General features: G+C 42.9%; 2 protein-coding genes across 3 annotated transcripts; both read left to right on the top strand.

The window, feature by feature from the left end:
• Window positions 1-796: 796 nt before the first annotated feature.
• LOC113012934 (potassium voltage-gated channel subfamily A member 3) lies at window positions 797-5541 on the top strand. The gene is made up of 2 exons (XM_026153393.1): window positions 797-3972; window positions 5479-5541. Exon 1 carries the CDS (start codon window positions 1044-1046, stop codon window positions 2637-2639), a length of 1596 nt encoding a protein of 531 aa, XP_026009178.1. The 5' UTR covers window positions 797-1043; the 3' UTR covers window positions 2640-3972; window positions 5479-5541.
• A 9688-nt stretch (window positions 5542-15229) lies between these two features.
• On the top strand, window positions 15230-21968 carry kcna2b (potassium voltage-gated channel, shaker-related subfamily, member 2b). 2 transcript variants are annotated; one of them, XM_026153396.1, is made up of 3 exons: window positions 15230-15506; window positions 16250-16396; window positions 17094-21968. In XM_026153396.1, exon 3 carries the CDS (start codon window positions 17198-17200, stop codon window positions 18689-18691), a length of 1494 nt encoding a protein of 497 aa, XP_026009181.1. In that variant the 5' UTR covers window positions 15230-15506; window positions 16250-16396; window positions 17094-17197; the 3' UTR covers window positions 18692-21968. The 2 variants fall into 2 exon arrangements, with proteins under 2 accessions (XP_026009181.1, XP_026009182.1); XM_026153397.1 differs by having other exon boundaries at window positions 15230-16396; window positions 17097-21968.
• The last annotated feature ends 1774 nt before the right edge of the window (window positions 21969-23742 follow it).

Below are 23742 nucleotides of genomic sequence, written 5' to 3'. Positions count from 1 at the left end.
TGGATAATGATAACATGAGCTTGCTTGTCAGTCACACACATCCCCTTACTAGAAGTTTCCCATATGTGGTCAGTTTTAGCAGTGGGGGGAAAAGTCACGTTTCAGATTGCCTTTTGACAATAAATAATGATGAATGTCAAAAGGGCAGGTACAGTACACAGCACTGTCCTGGGATAGGTCTGATTATAAAGGTCACCTGACCTTGTATCATATGAGCTGAGGTAGGATCTGCGTGTCTCTTAATGTCTTATTAATAATGATTTCTTCGGCACTTGCTTCTTTTTAAGCTTTTCACCAAACATTGAATTTAATTTTATGCTGCTGCTGTTATGTATTCATCACACATCGACCTGACCGAACTACCTCCTGTCTTTCTCATCCCCGCGCTCGCTGATCATCACTTTAACACGTACCATTGGGACTCGGCATTAATTATCTCTCAGATTTCAGACGGGATATCAATCGTTAACCATTTTCCTTGAGCCTAATTTAAATAATATTATCGCCTGCAGAATTAGGTGCAGTACTTTACCAGGACACACCCTAATTTATTTCTGGTGCTGGTGCATCTTTTATGATACTTTCGAGTGGAAATGAAGCTGTGATATATTCATGAGCAGCCTATTTGAAAATATCCCATCTATGGGCAATGACCTTGTTTAAAAGGAGACTGTTTGTACTCGCCAAGTGTGTGTGAGAGAGTCTGTGTGTGTCAGCGCGCGTCTAGAAGACGGGAGAGGGGTAGAAGAAGGTGGGCACGCCCAAACGATGTGCTGAGTGACGCCCGTCTGTTGCTTTTTCTGTATAAAGGAGCGTCCAACGATTGGAGGAGGAGGGTGAAGTTACCCAGCGCTGGCGCGTCGTGGGCGGGTGGAAGGGCTGTTTATAAACCCAGATCTTTCCTCGTGGGCGGGAAGAGCAACAGTGGGGAGTGAAAGTGAAGCGAGAGAAGAAAGTGAGAGAGACGTAGAGGAGACTAGGCTGTGGTGGCGACGGCTGTGGTTGACCGGGGTCCGCGGAGGGGGCGAGGCGGCCGCCCCTGTATGCGTCTTCAACCGCGCATGGACGACCACCTCAGCCTCCTTCAATCACCCCCGCCAAGCGCAACCAAAACCCGGGGCGACAACCTGGTGAACCACGGATACACCGAGACAGAAGCCGACGTGATGACTGTTGTGGCTTGTGACAACATGCTAGAAGAGTCAGCGGCTCTCCCGGGCCACCACTCTCTGGACCGTTATGAACCGGATCACGAATGCTGCGAGAGGGTGGTCATCAACATCTCAGGGTTACGATTTGAAACGCAGCTAAAGACTCTCTCGCAGTTTCCAGAGACGCTGCTGGGTGACCCCAAGAAGAGGATGAGGTACTTTGATCCCCTCAGGAATGAATACTTTTTCGATCGGAACAGACCCAGCTTTGATGCCATCCTCTATTACTACCAGTCTGGCGGACGCATAAGAAGACCTGTGAATGTGCCCATTGACATTTTTTCTGAGGAGATACGCTTCTACGAGCTGGGCGAGGAGGCTATGGAGAAGTTCAGGGAGGATGAGGGTTTCATAAAGGAGGAGGAGCGACCGTTGCCTGAGAATGAATTTCAAAGACAGGTGTGGCTGCTTTTTGAGTACCCAGAGAGCTCTGGTCCCGCCCGGGGAATCGCAATAGTCTCAGTCTTGGTCATTCTCATCTCCATTGTCATTTTCTGCTTAGAGACATTGCCGGAGTTCAGGGATGAGAACAGGGATCCAATCACCATTGCGCCTGTGATAAATGGCACACTCCCCTATTTCATCAGCCCGTTCTCGGACCCCTTCTTTGTCGTGGAGACGTTGTGTATAATCTGGTTCTCATTCGAGCTGCTAGTGCGCTTCTTTGCATGCCCGAGTAAGGCCACGTTCTCCAAAAATATTATGAACATTATAGACATTGTGGCCATTGTTCCCTATTTCATCACACTGGGCACAGAGCTGGCAGAAAGACAAGGGAACGGACAGCAGGCCATGTCTTTAGCCATTCTGCGCGTAATTAGGCTTGTTCGGGTGTTCCGTATCTTCAAACTGTCGCGTCACTCTAAGGGGCTTCAGATTTTAGGACAGACTCTAAAGGCCAGTATGCGTGAGCTGGGCCTGCTCATCTTCTTCTTATTCATCGGTGTCATCCTCTTCTCCAGTGCTGTCTACTTTGCTGAGGCAGACGACCCAGAATCGGGTTTCAACAGCATCCCGGACGCATTCTGGTGGGCTGTTGTCACCATGACCACAGTGGGCTACGGAGACATGCACCCCGTGACAATTGGGGGAAAGATTGTGGGGTCTTTGTGCGCAATTGCTGGCGTGCTGACTATTGCCCTGCCTGTACCTGTCATCGTCTCCAATTTTAATTATTTCTACCACAGAGAAACGGAGGGCGAGGAGCAGGCACAGTACTTGCACGTGGGCAGCTGTCAGCCTTTAGCAGACACCGAGGAGCTGAGGAAGACTCGCTCTTCTTCTTCACTCAGCAAGAGCGAGTACATGGTGATAGAAGAGCACGGGATAAACAGCACGTTCAAACAGCAGCCCAACTTCCCCACTACCGCTCAGAACAACTCGCAGAATTGTGTGAATATAAACAAAAAGATTTTCACCGACGTGTAGCCATTATTTTAGAGCCATAACATTGAACACAGGACGTGGTGACGAATCAACACACAGCTGGTTCTGCCGTTGCGCACCAGCGCGTGGGAGCAGCTGTAGATCAGAAAGAAAGAAGAAGAAAAAAAAAACAGAAAAAAGAAGCGAAAGAACGAAACCTGCACGTTCAGAGATGCTGCTTTGCTGTCCATTCAAAGAATCGGGATTTTTCATTTCAGTGGTATGAATTCATAATTCTGTGTGGTTCCATTCGCGCTTGTAAGAAGATGAAGAGCTCCTTATAAAGTTTTAGGCCTACCATTCTTCTCTGAGTGAGGGGGGTTGACCTGTTGTGAGTCGGGCAATAGTGAGTATATGTTTCACAACAGGTAGACATAGAAGCTGTATAACTGTGACAGATGTGCACAAATGTATAATACTTGAAGGGCACTCACATTGTATTAACATGCGTTATGGGTCGTGATCCGTCCATCATCGGCTATGTATAATATCCAGAATCATTTAAATATGTTTGTGTGTGCGTGTTTAAACACATGTGACGTCTGAAAAACACAGTTCAGCATATAATATCTCAATTAGAGCGTTTTGTGCTATGCCTTTATTGTGCGTTAAAGTCTAGTCCAAATGCTATTCTCTTTAAAAAAACATATATATAAGAATTCCCAACAATTTCTTTGTATGCATTCTCCTGGTTGGCTATTTTAATGGTTAAACGGCGACATGTAAACACAGGGGCCAGCCGACTCCAGCTCTCATTATCGATGCAAGACACACGTGCAGCGAAGAAACACTGAGCTTTTTTTTTTTGCGCACACAAACAGTGATCAAAGATGGAGCGTGTCTCTTTTCGGATGCCTCGAATATAGCCCACTGTGATGCAGTCTCCATGGCGACGGTCGTTACCTCGGTAACCCACCCAGTCACCGTTACCATGGCACCTTTGTTTCCACAGTAACCTCCCAGATTGCTTGGAAGCAATATTGAAGATTTTCATCTTAATGGGTTGTCTTCGGTGTGTAAGAAGGATGTTGGGGCACCGTGCTTCGCTGCATAAAAAATAGACGCCCAAACACGCCCACTAACGCTAATCTGCAAGCCCCCCCAGTGACCAGAACAACGACACGAAACAAATCCCACCAAGGAGGTTGTTAATCACAACAGTCCTACAAAACAGCACAGGCTCGACACAGATAGCTCCAAAGCTGTCTGTCAAGAGAGGCCGAAGAAGAGACATGTGAGGAAATTGTGAATGGACTGGGAGCACATTGTCTGGCTGCCCTGAGTGCGCTGCTGTCGGCGTTCAGCAGAGGCTGCTGTTCTCCCACTAAAACAGCTGGTAAGTTCTAAGCACTGTGGTGCTCGTCTCATTCTGAACGATCACTGTGGCGTAAGTCATAACATAAGACCCGCGGCTTTTGTTGTTTGGAGATTTACAATTTACAATTTACTGAATGGAAAGTTCAGGCAGGTCATTTCAATCTAACAAGTTATCATCACGAGACGCACTGACGCTAAATTAACCTGCACTCAGGTTAAAGGCCAGTCAGTTATCTACAAATCCATTTTATATCGTTATTGTGACGTAAGAAGGTTTTTTGGCTTTCGTCCTTCATCGAACAGTGTAGTGATGTCATGCATGCATGTATGTGTTTTAATGTTTAGACCCTCGTCAGTCTTTGTGCAGGATTTGTGATCCTCGTGTCTTTCACCTTATGCTGACGCTGTCTAAGAAATGAGTAAGAACACCGAAGGCGTGCTCACACAGGTTGTGTACTGTGCTGCCCCCTGGTGGCCGTAATCTCCTAATTGAACAGGTGCTTTGTGACCTTTGTCATTTCTCATGGATATGAAGGGGATGTGATATTAGAAAGCAAGAGAAAAAAAGAAGGCTTGTACTTGTAATAACTGAATACATTGTAATTATTTAAAAAGTAAGAAATGGAATCTGTAATGGGGGTTTTCTGTTGTTTGCTTGGTCTTAAAAGTCTTAAAATACTCGTGCGTTTTCATGTAACACAGTCCTATCTTTGATACCGTTGCACTGATGATCCTCCAGATTTATGTCTGTTTATGCCCAGTGTCCGCCCTGACTCTGGTCACTTAACAGAAAGCAGAGACGAGAGTGAGGCAGAGATAAAACTTTCGAAAGCCAGGACAAGGGAAATATAATTATTCTTAAACTATTGACTACGCAATTAAATGATTACACAAAATTACATCTTTTGTGTACCTTTCCAGTTAGTGATAATCATGGTAGCTTCATTTGGAGGGACACCCTAAAAGGCAAAGTGGGAGGTGCCTCAGATTAAACCTTTTCGTTGATTGATTATAAGTTTTCAATTTGATCCCTGGCATTTTTATATTTTTTCAGTGGTGAGCTCCATATTGATCATCAGTTGGAAGCCTGCTCATTTCTCATGTTACATAAAATCTCTAGCAGAGGAAAACACTAATAGATCAGAAAGTGAATAAGCAGAAATGGGAGCCACTTGTTTTTCACCTAACTGGATTGGCCAGTCTGGAAGCCTTTATTTCCCGGGCCTCTAATAATCCACACGATTGTTAGAGACATTGCACACTGCAGTGCACTCATCCTTTCAATTTTTGTTCACTTCTGCTAATTTCAAGTCGACACAGGTCACTTGAGAGTTACAATCATGTCTGTCAGACTTTAATTTCCTGTCCTTAACGCTCTCCTCACTAAGACGTTATTCAGAGTTACACAGTTCTTGCCCGACTGTTAATGAGACAAAAGAAGGAAGAGAAGTAGCTTTGCTTTTGCAGAGACCACAAAACTAATAGTTTTGCTTTTCCTTCCCCATTTTGTCTTTTTCTCTCTTAGGTGAACTCTTTCTCTGCTCAGACCTCCTGGAACCCCCAACGAAACCAGTTAGACTGCCTCCCATTTAGGTAAACAAACTAAATTGATTTGATACAGGTGCTAATTACTTAGAAAAGCTGAGTCATTTTGAAGGCATTTAGATTAGCCATTAGCCTGCAGTGACCTTATTTTTCCATTTAGGGGCGATGCGACTCCGGTCTTCCTGTTGGGCCAGATTGGCCAAGTTAGCAATTGAGACAGAAATCTCTCTGGACTAATTCTTCCCGCCCTGCCTTCTTGCTCATGCTGGTGCCCTTGAACCTGAATTAACAAGTTGTGCCTATTAATCACCCTGCCACGCCCCTCCAGCGAACCACAGCTCATTCCAAAATGCAACAACATGCAGTTTTGAAAAGCTTATAATGGACACTCAACATCCAGTTTTGTAGCTGCAGTTTTGTAGCTGCTTCCGCGCTGAGGCTAAAGCACTGTGAATGGAACCATCGCAGGGTCAGAAGTTGTTGAGACAGTGACAGGATTCAGCTGCAACGGACTTTTTCACCACATGCTTTCTATATAAAATTCAAAAGGATAGATGCAGAAAACAAGACAGCAATTTTGCAAAGCACTTTCGCGTTACTGGAATATCAAGGATTTTTGCATTCTGTATTCACCTTTCCGGGAGGAGATGTTCATCATGGACAACAGCTGACCAACATTAAGACAGAAGTGGCAAAAACCAAGGCCATCCACAAGTTACTGCTATAAAACTGTGATACAAATTCAACGACTGTTAGTCATTTGCCTTTGTTAGTTCTATGTGTTGTGTATTTGTAATATGTGAGACAAACGCATATGTACATGTGCTGGTCGCTGCTATTCCATTGACATATACTGTACGTGGAGGAAAATACAAAGGCGTTTATGCAGACACAAACACAGACACATGCAGCACATACACATGCCTTTGGACGGCTTTCTCCTTCCCAGAGTGCACTCTTGATTTATGGGAAAGGGCAACATGTTGTCATGGGGCGGCTTGTTTGTTCTGTGTTATTTTTGTGCTGTCTTAAACATGACCCATGTAGAGAGTCTGAAAGTAGCCAAATTGTAAAGGAAAATGCACTCATTTACAGTTGCAAGGCAAAGTTTTAGTGCCACTTACTGATATATAATGTTGGATCATTTTCCTCAATAAATCAGTGAACAAGTTTTATACTTTTTGTTGGTCTGTTTAACTAGCTTTTAGGTAGAAATATAGACACTCTGAAAAGATTCAGAAAACCTTCCTGCAGCTACGTCCAGAGGGATGTCTGGATTCAATACATTTCCAAAGTACATTTCCACTTTTAAGTTAACTAGAAGGGAGACTAACAACCTGTGTTTAGTATCCCTCTGCCTTTCTCTCACTCTAAATTGTTCAATAAAAGAAACCTATTAAATTTGCAGTTAAGCGTTAATAGAATGAAAATACATGAAATGTTTTATAGCTGGGCAAAGAATTAGTGACTGCCTTACCTGTGCAACATATAATGCAATTAAGTACATGATATAAAATGGTTTAATCCTTCAGTACTGCAATATTCAATCATTTCATGGGTTTTTCTGGATTCTGCTGTGTGCAGAAATGCTGTTGGCACACAGGATGTGCCACTGTTTAACAAGTGTTTCCCGTGAAGAGCCTTGCAACGTGACAGTCTTTTAATAGTGAAAAACAGTGCTGGCCCAGAGTCCTTTGGTTACAGGAAAACACTAACACAACAGAAGAAAGAACAAAGAGAGCTCTCTGTAGCAGCAGGACCAGACAGGAAGCTTATGACGGAGTACTCCATCAATGAACTAGAAGGGCAATATTGAAAATAAAAGAGACGTCTCTCTGACAGATTTAGAAAGAAACATTTGGTGATTCCTAAATTTAATTCTACGTCAGACGTTTGGATGCCCCCTGGTTTGTCTGGTTGCACCTTAAAGAGCACTGAGCTGTGTTAGAGCACAGTGGAAAACTTCATGTCATCTCCCAGGCGAAGAGGTAAATATTAACATTGTAACAAAGGTTTGCAGCAATCATGCTGTCATGCTGTGTATGAGAAAGTGTGCTTTATTGCTGCGACGAGCCTGCCAGTTCACTAACCACTCTGCCATCTCTCTTGGCAAAAGTGTGGCTGAAAGAATCAAACCACTATATCTTTGGTTGTCCCCTCTTACATGCGCAGCAAATCCCCCCCACAGTCTATTTGTGTCTGTTTTCATTCTTTTGCTTGTCTGTTCCTTCAGGGGCAGGGATAGCTCAGTAGGTAGAGTGGTTGCCCCATGATCGGAAGGTCGGGGGTTCGATTCCCCTTAACAGCTACCCTGAGGTACCCCTGAGCAAGGTACCGTCCCTACACACTGCTCCCCGGGCGCCCAATGGCTGCCCACTGCTTCACTGAGTGAATGGGTTAAATGCAGAGAGCAATTTCCCCACGGGGCTCAATAAAGTACAATAATGTACACTTTCTTCTTCTTCAGTATCAAACATAGGAGAAGGCACAATGTGGCAGCCGATCACAAAAATGATGTCATCAGACCTCACACTAGCCACAGGGCTAATGCACAACAACTCTCCATAGTAACAGGGGAGGGCTGCTGGTGGCAGATTCAGCCCTCTGCAGGTGTATTTCAGAGCTAATCTCTTGAGCTGTTGGTGCTACTGTAAACTGTGCACAGGGAAAGGTAGAGGCTAGCAAAGTCTAATTTTGTGTATCAGTGTGTTTATTAGAATTGTACACTGTGTAGACTGGGTTTCACCATGCAGGGACTCGATGTGAACAGCAAGTTTAAGTTGAAACAATTTCAATATTGTGAGCCAACATCATCCCAGCACACACATAGTATAAAACCTTCACAATCAAAATGCCAACAGATCTTGAAGGGAGATGATGGAATGTCCCTTTGGATGTTTCTGGTCACCTGTGATCAGAGGAAAGAAGTCGTAGACACAAAATGTACATAAATTTTCCAAGGTTAATATTATCACAAGAGACACTGCACTTTGGGGCAAATTTTAATCCATAATTTGTTCCCTTTTGAGTCTTTTTTGGCTTCTAACACTTTAGGGGAAAGTCTGGATCATTAGCTGCAAAATGCTCCTCGCTTAATAAATATGAAGCAACTGAAGCAGCTGCATACTGTGGCCCAAACCAATGCTTTCAGGGATGGGAATAGAGAAGCTGAGGCCCAGGCTGGTAAACAGTGAGCCAGAAGGTCTACAGAGCCCTCATTACAAGTAAATCCCCTCCATACAGCCTTCACACATCATCTTTCTCACTTCATTTGATTTTCATAATTTGAATTTTCAATTTTCGTCTGTTGTTTTTGAGAAACAGCACGAGTTTAAGACATGAGCGGAAAATATAATCAAATAACTCCACAGAATAAAATTCTATGTCCACAGAGTGCCAGGACTTATCAATTATCAACACATGGGTAAGCTTTTTTAATCATTCCCATTGCATACTTTGGTATATTTGAATGTTATTCTCTAAAATATATGCTTATGCTTTCGACCCGAGGCGAGATCAGTTTGTTGATGATTAAATTTTTAATTTTATGTTAATTTAAACCATTTTTTATTTATTGGCTGCTTGACATCTTCTAACAGTACCAACAGCTAATTGTTATTTTTAATCATGATTACATTTTGTCTTAAAACCAGAGTCCAGATTAGAGTGAACACACTAATGTTCTAAAGGAAGGTGTCGACTGATTTCAGCTTCAAAATTCTTCATAAAAGAACTTTCACAATAAACTCGTGACTTTCTTAACATAAAGTATAATAAAGCATTTTATGCCCTGGTCATGTGACACAGTACACACGCCTCTTGTTGTTTTTTCCTCTAGTGACTCCCAGTTGTGTGATATTTCCCTGTTCGCTTGCAGAGCTACAGCCTTGGCACTGCAGGAAACGATGGTTGCTAAGGATGATGATGCTGTTGCTAGTGCTTCCACTAAAATCAGATTATTTCTTACTGCTGATTGGCTGATCAGTACCAGTTTTCAGCCGCAGGCGTAGCAGAGAACACAGGACTCCCTGTCCAGTTCTGTATACAAATGCAAAGAAAGAAATACCTTAGAAATACAAATATACACAGTCTGACACATGCGGGCCTGCAAGAAGATTTAGATTAAGCAAGAGCAGGATGTTCATTTGCAATCTTTTGCTGCCAAAACAAAGAGACAAATGGTAGAGAGGCTGACAGTTTAACACAGAGACACAAAGACGCTCCTGCATTCTGCTGCATGACTCATCACTGTCACCGTGACCTTTATCTGCTGCCCTCTCCACCTCTGTTCTTCCATCCCTCCCCTTCGTTTTCATTTTCTGCATCCCTCATTTCTGCATTTCCTGATGGCTTTTTTTCCATCCTCCCTAATCTAGTGTCTTCTGATCTATAAATATAAGCTCTTCCTGACACAATTTCCACCATTTCTCTGGTGTCTTTCCCAATAGTTGTTTTTCCACAACTCTTAGTAATATAATACAAATATACACAGACAGACTACAGGCAGACTGGTGCTTGATGCTTGTGGCTGACAGACTATGGTTTGTATACATTAACTGTTCATTTAGCTGAATTGTCCAGACAGAGAGCACTTAACTGCTGCCCACAGTTTCAGAAATTCCTTAGGGAAAATGAATGTTCAGTGGACGTGTCAGGCCACCAAGAGCCTCCATGCAAAGGTGATGTTTTAATATGTTGCTTATAGATTCAGCAGCAAATATCTAGTGATACAGAATACATGCCATTTGTATACTCCTCTCTTTGCTAAACCACACCCTCCAGATCAGCAAGATCATTGATTTTCTCTTGTTTTCTAAGGTGGAGAAAACAACGGAAAGTGAAACCACATCTAGAATCAATACCGGAGCACTCTGCTCTGGAGGTAAGGACATATCTCATCGTGAAAACCGGTTGCTTTCAACAGACAGGTATAGAACTTGCAAGGTCATTTTCTAAATATAGAGAGAGACCCCAGGGGGAGACATGCAGAGAACGTGAAGAGTGGGTGGAGAAAATGAGAGGAAAAAGAGGGATGAATGGCCAGAATAAGCTGATGAACTCCTTGGTGTGTCATACAGGAGCCGAGTTCTGCAACAAAGATTAGTTTATTTTTGTTCTCCATTTACATTAACTGCAGTTTCAGAAACATATTCATATTCATTTATACATGTATAAAGAAATGTGTGTGTTTTTGCACATGGATTTTTGTGGGCTTGAAGCCACAAAGAAACAGGGAGTCAGTATGTTAAGGAATGTACCGATAACAACAGCTCATCACTGCACGTGTGAGTGTGTTGCATCTAGTAAGATATCACCTGCTGCAGCACCAGCAGAGGTCACACAGGACAAAGCTCCTCCCTGCAGTCGTCTGTCATAACTTAGATAAACAACCTCTCTCCCTCACTCGGTCTCGTTCTCACTCTTCCAGTCATGCATGAGAAAGGCTGGAGATTTTAGGTGTGCGTGTCCGACACACATATCCTAGTCGTGCCATAATCATTTCAAAATATTCGTATGCCCTTCTCTTTCAGGAATAATGGTTTCTGCGTAACCTCTTCACTTAGATGTTATCCCGAGTATTAAGACTGTATCCATCATATTTACTTCCTCTAATCCATCTTCTAAAAAAGAAAGAAAGAAAAAACAAACAAACAAAACAGAGTGCTTGGGTAGCATTTTGGAGCATAAGCTCCAATAAATTCACTGGCTATCACAACATGGTACATATTTAATACAGTGAAAAATAATGTTTGCATGGTTATTGCAGTCATGTGGGGTCAATAGTTGGGAAGCAATCTAAAGTTTCCCTTTCAGATTTTATCTGGCCTGCTTGGCTAAACATAAAACACAATCAATGCTCCTATTAGGTTCAGACTTGGCATAACCTGAAGGTAAGAGGGAACTGGAGATGGATCTGGCTATCTGGAAGGGGTTTGGGTCTGTCAAACTCTGGGTAAACTGTGTGGCATTGATATAAAACTGTTTATACTTTATATGTCTATGGGCATTCAAAGCCCAGCACTGTACCAGCTAGGAAATACCAACTTTATGATTTAGGTCAAGACTTTAGTTACCACTGCATTTTATATATATATATATATATATATATATATATATATATATATATATATATATATATATATATATAAAAAAAACACCCAGCACGCCCCTGCGGGCGGTTTATCCTTCAAGCTCGGGTCCTCTACCAGAGGCCTGGGAGCTTGAGGGTCCTGCGCAGTATCTTAGCTGTTCCAAGGACTGCGCTCTTCTGGACAGAGATCTCCGATGTTGTTCCATATATATATATATATATATATATATATATATATATATATATATATATATATATATATATATATATATTGAACTACCAGAAGGCAACATTGCAGACATAGAGGACAGTTACAAGTACTTGGGGATCCCGCAGGCGAATGGGAACCATGAAGAGGCCGCTAGAAAAGCTGCAACCACCAAGTACCTGCAGAGGGTCAGGCAAGTCCTGAGGAGTCAGCTGAATGGTAAGAACAAGATCCGGGCCATCAACACGTACGCCCTGCCCGTGATCAGGTACCCTGCTGGGGTAATAGGCTGGCCAAAGGAGGAGATAGAAGCCACTGACATAAAGACAAGAAAGCTCCTTACCATGCATGGAGGGTTTCACCCCAAGTCCAGCACCCTGAGGCTGTACGCTAAGCGGAAGGAAGGGGGCCGGGGACTGGTGAGTGTCAGCACCACAGTCCAGGATGAGACAAGGAACATCCAAGAATACATTGGGAAGATGGCCCCAACTGACCGAGTGCTCAGTGAATACCTCAGGCAGCAGAAACCCAAGAAAGAGGAGGGAGACGAGGAACCATCATGGAAGGACAGGCCCCTGCACGGTATGTACCACCGGCAGATAGAGGAGGTGGCTGATATCCAGAAATCCTACCAGTGGCTGGACAAAGCTGGACTGAAAGACAGCACAGAGGCACTAATCATGGCAGCACAAGAACAAGCTCTGAGCACAAGATCCATAGAGGCTGGGGTCTATCACACCAGGCAAGACCCCAGGTGCAGGCTGTGTAAAGATGCCCCAGAGACAATCCAGCACATAACAGCAGGGTGCAAGATGCTAGCAGGCAAGGCATACATGGAACGCCATAACCAAGTGGCCGGCATAGTGTACAGGAACATCTGTGCGGAGTATAACCTGGAAGTCCCGAGGTCAAAATGGGAGATGCCCCCAAGGGTGGTGGAGAATGACCGAGCTAAGATCCTGTGGGACTTCCAGATACAGACGGACAAAATGGTGGTGGCTAACCAACCGGACATAGTGGTGGTAGACAAACAGAAGAAGACGGCCGTAGTGATCGATGTAGCGGTTCCGAATGACAGCAATATCAGGAAGAAGGAACACGAGAAGCTGGAGAAATACCAAGGGCTCAGAGAAGAGCTCGAGAGGATGTGGAGGGTGAAGGTAACGGTGGTCCCCGTGGTAATCGGAGCACTAGGTGCGGTGACTCCCAAGCTAGGCGAGTGGCTCCAGCAGATCCCGGGAACAACATCGGAGATCTCTGTCCAGAAGAGCGCAGTCCTGGGAACAGCTAAGATACTGCGCAGGACCCTCAAGCTCCCAGGCCTCTGGTAGAGGACCCGAGCTTGAAGGATAAACCGCCCGCAGGGGCGTGCTGGGTGTTTTTTATATATACATATATATATATATATATATATATATATATATATATATATATATATATATATATATATATATGTATATATGGTTTCATCTGAAGTATAGATATGCCCATATTCTATAACATGCTCTACGTGCACTCTTCCTCATCCCGTGAGTGAAAGTGTGTTTAGATAATTGCTTTCAACATGGTGGTGGAAGATGAATCATTGTTCTACTGACACCCAGCGCGGGATATTGGAAGCTGGGCTTGCTCCTGCATTTAGAAATGGGCTGTGTTCATTTACATTCACAAACAACTGAAGATTTAAGAGTTCCAGGGCATTTATCAGTAGAACCTGATAACACCAGAGTGGCAAATACAGTGCAGTACCGTAAAAAGTATTTGTTCCCTTCCTGATGTCTTATGGTTTGTATTTATCACACTTGCTTCATCATGCTTCAGATCATCAAATAAATTTAGATAAATGCAATTTGCAGATGTAGTTATTAAAATGATTATTTCATTTCGGGGAAGAGGAACGGGCCAAACCTAGCTGTGCTGTTTAAATCCAAGCTATAAACCAAGTCAGCTTGAGCCTCATGGCATTAACTGATGCCTGGACATTCTCCTTCAGGATTTTCTGATAGAGAGCAGAATTCATGGTTACATCATTTAGAGCAAGTCGTCCAGGTCCTGAAGCAGCAAAGGAGCCCCAGATCATCATGCTACCACCACCATGTCTGACTGTTGGTATGATGTTGTTCTTATGAAATGCTGTGTTGGTTTGGGGACTCAAACCTTCCAAAAAGTTCAACTCTTGTCTTGTCAGTTCACAAAATATTTCACCAAAAGTCTCGGGGTTCACCATGACGTTATTTGGTGAATGCAAGGCGAGCCTTGGTGTTCTCAGTGGTTTTAACTATGTAGCTCTCCCATGGATGCCACTTTTGCCCAGTTCCTGTCCAATTTTTGAAACATGAAGGCTGTCCTTAACTCATGCAAGTGAACCCTGCAGTTTTTTTTAGATGTTGTTCTCAGTTCTTTGGTGACCTCCCAGGTCACTGATTTACTCTTGGAGTAACTTTGGTATGCTGGCCACTCCTGGGAAGGTTCCAGGATATCTCCATTTGTGGGTAATGGCTCTCACCAGTGGTTTACTGGAGTCTCAAAGCCTTGGAAATGGCTTTGTAACCCAAAGTGATAGATGTCAATGACTTTGTTTCTCGTCTGTTCCTGAGTTTCTTTAGATTGTGATTGTGGTGATTCAATTTGAGATCTCTTTCACTTTGTCAGACATGTTCTATGTAAGGGTTTCTCGATTGTGCAGGTCTGGCAGTAATCAGGCCTGGATATGGCAAGTGAATTTGAACTCAACTTTTCAACAAATGAGCTTAATCACAGTTGATAATGAGGTGGGCAACTACTATTTTAAATAGGGCCAGTCAGGTTTGGACAGGTTTTTTCCTTCATAAATAGAATAATTTTTAAAAATGCAATCTTTTAAAGTGTAATCTTTCTCACACACACACACACACACACACACACACACACACACACACACACACACACACACACACACAAAGCGATCAGGACAGGGGTGTTTCTATGTCATACATATAAAGATTAACTATTATAATCATTGGAGAGACATGAATTCCAAAACTATTCAAGACCGTCAAAAATAACTTTGAGCACCTGGGATTTTGTTGTTTTGTGCATTAGCTGTTTAAACGTGTAATTTCCCCTACAATTCTCCCTCACTGTTGTTCAGTGAGGGAGTGTTTTTGTGCCTCTCTTTAGCCCAATTCTAATTTGTTATGTGGATATATATCCACATCGGAAACACAACAGAAGCCAAGTCATTAACAACATTTTATCGCTCAAATTTTTTCGGACATTCTCTGCCTCTAAGGGTTTTTTTCTTCTTCTTCTTCCCCTTAATCTCTTCTGAGCAGCGCGTGTTTTGCTTAGAAACGCTTCCACTCTCTAGTGGGCGATGCTTCCTCTTTAATGTGGAAGAGTGAGGACAGGAGTGTCGGGGGGTGGGGAGCGCAAAGGGATGGGGCGAGGCGCACAAGAAGCTTTTAGTATGCGCTGCAATGCCTAACTGCAGCCCACGCATCTCTACTATGGTGAATTATGGTGAAATATGAGAAACACGGGAAGAGCTCAAAAACAGTTAGACGTGATGAGATGACACAGCCGCTGGACTGATTAGTCAAATAGGGGAAGAAGGGCACATATGAAGAAATAGACGAACGACCTCAAGACACCTTTTGAGAAGAGAAAAACTGGATTTAACAAAACATTAATAGGCTACATGCGTCTGCACAACAACAAGACAATCGCGGTGAATTCCTGCATGCCATTAGCCTATCTGAAATAATGCTGCCTGTACTCGGACAGATAATGCTATGCTGCTTTGTTTAGTGCATGGAGACTGTTGTGGATTTCCATGATCCGCACAGGATAGGGCTGCAAATGGCTTGAGCATGTCTGGCACCTGCCCCTCCAAACTAACTCGCGCTTGCAGTCAACTACAACATTTCCATTTAATGTCTGAAAATGCATGAACTTGGCTGCTTGGACATTTATTAGCAATAGTTTATTTCGCCATCAGAGGGTTGGTTTCATCCATGGAGTTGTGAATGCATTCTGTTTCTTAGTGATGTGCATCACTGGTGTAGTCATATGGATTTTCCCCATCCGAAAAAAAGGATGGTGATATTTACGTTGAAATAATTAAAAAGTAACATTTTTTTAAACAACTTAGGAATCAAACAGGTGATTCCGCGTTATTTCTTAAATCTCCTCGGCGGCTTTCACAGTATCTTTTCTTCACTGATGCCAGGCATCAAGGCTGTCGTTGTTTTTGTTTTGGGCGACGGCAGTGTCATGTTAAATTTAACTAATGTCAGGATTTTAAGTGTGTTTAAGTGCAAACCACTTGCCCCCACCGTCGTCCCCGACCAGCTTCAGCCTGTAGCGTAGCTGCATCTCGGCATGTGCCCGCTGGTCACTGAAGCGATGGAGGTAACTCCTGCATCCTCACACCTTGTCCCCTCTCCCATTCCCACTGCCGCCTTGCTGCAGCGCCAGAGCTTCGGATGATATATGAGTGACAGGAAGGAGCTGCTTGGACCGAGGGGAGTGACTCAGGACCGGGCACTCTGCTTAAGATTTACCAGCAGAGGACAGAGACTGTAAACAAGCCCAATACGTGCCTGTGAAAAGTAGCAGGTAGGGGCTTTTGATTGATTGATTTTTTCAGACCTTATTTTAAAAATCAAAAGCTGAAACAAGTTTTTTGGTTTTTTTTGTGGACCACCGTTGCTTTTGTGCAGCTGCTAATGAACAGAACAGATGTGTGTTATGTCAAACACGTGAATTGACAAATCTCCCAAAATCTTCTCTACTGAAAAAACTACGAAGTTTATTAAATTAGGTAAGATTTTTTTTCAGCATTGGTAGGAAATGCTGGTAACACCAGATTTATAGAGGAAGCTCATCTCAGAGACTGTGGAGCACTGAGCTCATAATCAGATTTGTTGGTTGTAATTGCACCCTGTGAGAGTGGATACTGTATTACTAGCCTGCATATTGATCCTGCAGTGTGCTCATATGAGGGAGAACTCATAACCTAATACACAGACACAATGGAGCCAGCGCTCGCCAATGGTTCTGCCCCCACCAACTTGTTATTTTCAAATGCTCTGCTTTCAAGGCTTTGAAGTAACATGGCCTTTCTGGGAAATAACAGCAGCTGAAAAATGTTTGGTTTAAGAATTGACAAAATAAGTGGATCATAAATGTTTGCCAGTGAATACAAGTTTCTGAACAAGTTATTCGTTTAAAGTCCCATAAAAAGTAGAGCGTGAAGCATGTGCTGATCACATTAATATTAAACCTACCTCTGCTTTCTGTCTGTTCCTTTTAGCAGGCAAATCTGCCTGACTGTACAAGTGTGTGGAGACTTTACCTACTTGTGGCCCAGCGTGGCCCCGCCCGGTCTGAAAGCTGCAGGTCCCATCTTCTTCCATCATGACGGTCGCTACCAGCGACCCTGCGGATGAAGCAGCAGCACATCCAGGTCAGTCTCATGACCATTACGACTCGGATCCGGATCATGAATGCTGCGAGAGGGTTGTCATTAACATCTCAGGCTTGCGCTTTGAGACACAGCTGAAGACACTTTCCCAGTTTCCAGAGACACTGCTAGGTGATCCTAAAAAAAGGATGAGGTATTTTGATCCGCTCCGGAATGAATACTTCTTTGATCGGAATCGACCAAGTTTTGACGCTATTCTGTATTATTACCAGTCTGGAGGGAGACTGCGCCGGCCTGTTAACGTGACTCTTGACATTTTTTCTGAGGAGATCCGGTTTTATGAATTGGGTGAAGAGGCTATGGAAATCTTCAGGGAGGATGAAGGTTTTATAAGGGAGGAGGAGCGGCCTCTGCCAGAAAACGAGTTCCAGAGACAAGTGTGGCTTCTGTTTGAATATCCAGAGAGCTCAGGACCAGCTCGCATCATTGCCATAATCTCTGTCATGGTGATTCTTATCTCTATTGTCAGTTTCTGTCTGGAGACACTGCCACTTAATCGAAACGAAGATGAGATGTATAACTCACTCCAGTCCACATACAACACCACCACTCCATCTGCAAGCTTTTATTTTACAGATCCTTTCTTCATTGTTGAGACGCTTTGCATCATCTGGTTCTCTTTTGAGTTCCTAGTTAGGTTCTTCGCCTGTCCCAGCAAAACTGGATTTTTTGGCAACATCATGAACATCATTGATATTGTGGCAATCATCCCGTACTTCATCACCCTCGGCACAGAACTAGCAGAGCGGCCAGAGGATGGCCAGGCAGGCCAGCAAGCCATGTCGTTGGCTATTCTCCGTGTCATCCGTCTAGTTAGGGTATTTCGTATCTTCAAACTCTCACGTCATTCCAAGGGACTCCAGATCTTAGGGCAGACACTGAAGGCCAGCATGCGTGAGCTGGGCCTCCTCATCTTCTTCCTGTTCATTGGTGTCATCCTCTTCTCTAGTGCGGTCTACTTTGCAGAAGCAGACGAGCCAGTTTCTCAGTTCAGCAGCATCCCCGAGGCCTTTTGGTGGGCAGTGGTTTCCATGACAACCGTAGGCTACGGAGACATGGTCCCAACAACTATTGGGGGGAAGATTGTGGGGTCTCTCTGTGCAATTGCCGGTGTGCTGACTATTGCACTGCCTGTACCGGTCATTGTATCAAACTTCAACTACTTCTACCACAGAGAGACAGAAGGTGAGGAGCAGGCACAGTATCTGAATATGCCAAGTGTGCCTAAAGCCAGCTCAGCTGACGAGCTGAAGAAGAGCGGTCGGAGCGGCAGTGGATCCACTCTCAGTAAGTCTGACTATGTGGAAATCCAAGAGGCAGTGAACCACAGTATGGAGGACTTCAGATCAGAGGCCAGGAAAACAGGAAACTGCACCCTGGCCAACACTAACTATGTAAACATCACCAAGATGCGTACAGATGTATAATGTGAGCTCGGATGATTTACTTCTGCTGGGATCTACAATAACTGTAGTGGGAAGCTAAAGGTCCGCATACTGATAAATGTATGGGGCCCAGTATAGGAGTACAGAGCAGATCAGTGAGATTAACGTGGAGAAAGGGTCAGTAGAGAAGACCACATCCTCTCCCACATCATGTTCATACTATAGAACTGTCAGCTGTCGTATTCACGACATTGTTAGTGTTTGCATGGAGTTAGTCTTACCTGTGAAAGTAGTTATCCTGCCTCCAACAGTAGCAAAATTGTAGCCTAACCATAATAATCAATAATAACAATATAAAAGGACCACTAATTTTTTTTATCTTCTTTCTCTAATTGCTGCACAAAGGATGCATGATAACAATATTCCAACAATATTACAGACGTGTCATAACTTATAAAACAGGCCACTCGATCAGCATTCATGGGCAGCTTTAATCTGCTGCTCTAACTGCCGAGGTCCAGATACACAGAAAGATCATTTCAACCAGATCACAGCTGTTCTCTCGAGGGAACACCGAATTAAGAAAGAAAGAACGAGAGTGCAGCACCAATATGCTGGTGGCCATGTGCACTAGTATTCATTCCCTTGCTACATCTTGTCTAGTACAAGCTATCAGAGACAGGTAGACACCAACAGCCTAAATGAGTGCTTTGCTGTAATTCTGTACACCACATTCTTTTCCTGCCATTTCTTCTTGATGAAGTTCAAAATGATTTACAATGTCTATGCAGGGTGCGTGACTCTCTCCACTCGAAGCCTTTTCTTGCCTCTAATTAGTGCAGATTAGCAGGTGAACAGCAGAACACTGAACAGAGTGAATGTCTTAACGTATTCTACTAATGAGTGTTTTTAATATAATTAATTTATGATCAACGTGGTCTTATTACATATATTTTCATGGCCTTAATGTTGAATGAAATACTCTTTTAGTGTTCTGGGTGAGTTTCCAGCCTCTTTGCTGTAACCTTAGACACGCAGTTAAACGTGTTCAGCTTGACATCACTGCCCAAAATAAACGTTGCTGTTCTTGACTTCAAAGCATTCCATGTGTGTAGGAATAGATACAATGATTTTGTGGGCAAATTGCTGACATTCTGTTGCATATATCAACACAGCTTAGGTCTCATGATCAACTGAAATGTATATATGTCATTTTTAAGCTTCAGCTTTAGTGCCAGCATTTGAGTTTACTGCAAGTCTGCTTACGACGTCTTAAGCAGTTAGCTGTTAAAACAGAGTAATCTGACCTAATCAAGCTGCTTCACAGCGTTATCCTTTAATGGCCTCCATCTAAGGCAGACATGAAAAGGGAACATTTGTTTTCCTCTGAAAGTTGTTATGTGCAACCACCTGCTAAATTGGATCTTGGTTTGTAAAAGACATCAATTTTCTTTTGTTAATTTTGTATGCATTTTTTTCCGTTTCTGCACCCATTTCAGAAATCATTCCCCTGGCCCAACATATTTAACTAACCAAAACTTTTGCAGTTCTGATTTTGCAAAGCTGCATGTCCTCAAAAGTAATCATTGGTGCATGCATTAATATAAGTAATATTTGACAATAAAGAAAGGAAAACGTACTTAATTACATACATGGAAAGTTCTAAGTTAGAGAGGGTAGTGTGTTCATGTGGCAGCTTATTAGCTACCTCCAGCATAGGAGATGAAAGATATCACACTATGATCCGCCCTGTGGATGCTAACAACATCCCAAACTCTTCACTTTTCTATTTGTTATAGTCTGTTGCAGTCATGACCTAGTATCTATGTATTGTGAAAGCGTACCGTCTGCTGCCAGCTCAGTGGATGCACTGAGTTTCATAGCTGATCAGTCAGAGTTTTTGCTCACCCAAGTGTATTTGTAATGCTCCAAGGATCTGTCTGAGTGCTGCCATCTCTAACATATAGGTCCATCAACCTCGGTGTGTAATATTTTGTGGGTGAGAGAGCTTATGAGAGAGAAATAGACTCAGACACAAAGAGACTGTGAGAGAAACGTAGAGCTTTCAGAGACACACAAGCTGACGTCACTGCTCTCAAATGCTGCTCCCCTTGTTTCCAGGCTAGAATGACAATGGTGCTCAGCGTTAGCACAGTGTTTACAGCCTATGTACTGCATATATTAAACACATGCACATAGTATATTAAACAAAGCAAACTGAAAGGAAACACTCCGTTGTGATGATGTCCACAAGTGCGTGTGGACCTGTGAGATAAGCTACAGTGTCTGCAAAGGCAAGTTACTGAAGACTTAAAATATAAGGAAGTAGAGCAAAGTCTGTGAAGGGAAGTATGATCATTCAAGTGAGACAACACTGCCGCAATTTTCTCCCTTGTATTTTTCTTATGTGTATTTGCATTACTATGAGCTGCTCCTGTGTACAGGAACACCTACGTATATATGTCACTTCAGGCTTAGGCTGGACGCTGTCTTTGCTGCTCTTCTTAGCAAGCATACAACACCTGAAATGACAACAAACTCTCAGAGGAACCAACAGCGTGGCACATCAGGATCTAAGTCACGGATAACACGGCTTTGCTGTACTGCACAACACGAGTGGACTTGTACACGGACACACATTCATACAAACACTGGGCATTTTAAAACATACAGACAGTGTACACAGATGCTTACCCGAGAGATGTAATCTTATGGACATGTCTGGCAGACGCATTTCTGTGACAGACTTCGCTGCCACAACGGACCTAAACCTGCCGATTGTGGGGTTTGCACAACTGTAGCCATGTAAATGTATCTAAGAGTTAGAGCTGCTTTGATTATGTCGTCAAGTACCTAATGCTTTAGAACCAGACTCTGCCATGTGTAGGTTCCTGCGTAATAGAAAATCCATGAAACTGATTTGCTTTGTCAGAAATGATAAAATCCTGTTGTTTTTCACTCTGTTTTTGTATTAATTAGCTGCCTTTGAGCCTCAGAAGTGGATGGACTGAGGTTTGACGCAGAGCTTGGTCAAATAAATCCTGTCTCAGTACAAAGTTACTCTCAGAACACCAGTCGCTCTGCTCTGTCTTCTTCAACTGTTTGACAGGCAAAAACGTGTGTGAATGAAATATAAGATAATCCTCAGCTCATTGACTGTGTTGTTGTCTATACTTACAGCTGTCTATGCTCACTATATGTACAAGGATTGTTTTATCTGCTATTGTATGCAAAAGAAGGAACTAAGAATCAAGCTGTATATTATTACACCCAAAGAAATATGGATTTGAATGTCTGTCCTTATCATGTCCTATGAACATAAACTAAAAACAGAAAATATCTATTCAGAGATACTTTCATTATTTAAAATAAATGTATATTATAAAGTTATTATGAATTATACTGGTCTCATTGATAACATCAAGAATATATTTATGCTAACATGCAGCTACTGTTGTGTTTTTCTCATGTGGATTCACACCGTGGTGTCCTATAAGCAGCTGTCACAGAAACGATAGTGAAATCGGCTGTGACATCATTTTGTGTGAGAAAGAAAACAAAACAAAAAGGAAAAAGCTGTAACAGAGCGTAGGGAACCGCTACTGGAGCATCTGCTCTCATGTCCATTACATAAGGTGTATCAACCCTCACCACCTAAATGGTTTTGTGTCCCGCTTTTCGCCTTAAGTGAATCTTGTGCTCTCTGTGGATTACTGAGAAAGCAAAGTGGCCTATTTATAAAACCAGCAAGGAGGGGAGTGAGCGAGAGAGAGCAAAAGGCCCTCGACTTGTAATTCATCAGAGTGGGACAAGTGCAAACATTTCTCTGAATCAGAACCATTTGGCTCTCCCCCTTGTACCTGGTTTTTTTCTCCTCACGTCGCCTTGCTCACTTGTCAATATTCCAGTCATATTGCCCACTAGTGGTTCCTCCTCCCTGCAGGGTTATTGTCTCTTGTCTTTAGTGACGCTTTGGGGCAATTTTAATTACTCTTGATTTAGTGGCCTTGAAAAATAGTGACATTCGTTCACAATATTACCAATATGTTTTTGTAGAGCTAGTCATTTTGATTGACATAAGTGCATTTGCTTTTATGCTGTATGAGGTAATATCTATTAGGCCAAGAGAGTGTCTCATGTGCAGGACATATTTCCCTGATGTACTGTGAGCTGATTTATACCCGAACATGCAGCCCTCTTAATAGCCTGAGTGCATCTTTACATTCATGTGTGTGGAGGAGGGGAGTTTCCTTTTTCATCAGTCCTGTATGGATGGTGAAAGACCCCGTTTTAATAACACTAGGTTTTCTTTTTTCTGTTCACAGGTTTATGATTTAAACAGCTAGAGGACTGTGTTATGTGAACACTCCATAATCATATTGGGTAAGGAAGACAAAGATAAATACATAAACCTATAAAAAGGTTAATTAATATGCCAGATATTCGATGGTGGATGGCTGACAGCCTGTCTGTGCTTTAGATGACCTGATGTTATTTATAGCTTTGACATAAAATCTATAGCCAGCTTTCACGATATACCTTTGCTTCCAGTGACCTGTTAATCTTCAGTATTCTCTTTAATTGTTGCAGCTGACTTGCTTTGACACCCATTAATAAATCGATCCACATAACAGAGACACGTGATTGCGGCGAAACAAAGACTCAACTGCTAATGTTCTAACTTCCCTGTCTTACTGAGCTCCGTCTGTCTTTCATCTGTCCATCTGTAGTGTTGGATTCCTCCACTACCTCTCCAACCAGAGCTTGATTATAAGGTCATTGTTTAGTTTATCTCTATATCTTTATTTATAGACACACATACTCACAAACCTCATTACATTAATACTTTGTGTAATCCCCCAGGTGGTGGTTTTGATCTTTCTTTCAGTTCTCCATCCTCATCTTTTCCAGTAAATGTCCCCACCCACACACCAATAAAACACAAGCCACTGAGAACACACTCAGATATCTAAGACTAATTTAATCCAGGATACAAAACGCTGATATGATGATCGAGCATTCTGGGATAAAAGACACATTCACTCAGGGCTTCATGTTCCATTATGTCATATTTCCACATAATAGGAACACAG

This window comes from Astatotilapia calliptera, chromosome 20, assembly GCF_900246225.1.
Source record: "Astatotilapia calliptera chromosome 20, fAstCal1.2, whole genome shotgun sequence".
In the NCBI taxonomy this organism is placed as follows: Eukaryota; Metazoa; Chordata; class Actinopteri; order Cichliformes; family Cichlidae; genus Astatotilapia; species Astatotilapia calliptera.
Note: the sequence above shows the minus strand (reverse complement) of the source record. Positions and strands in the feature narration are given on the sequence as shown.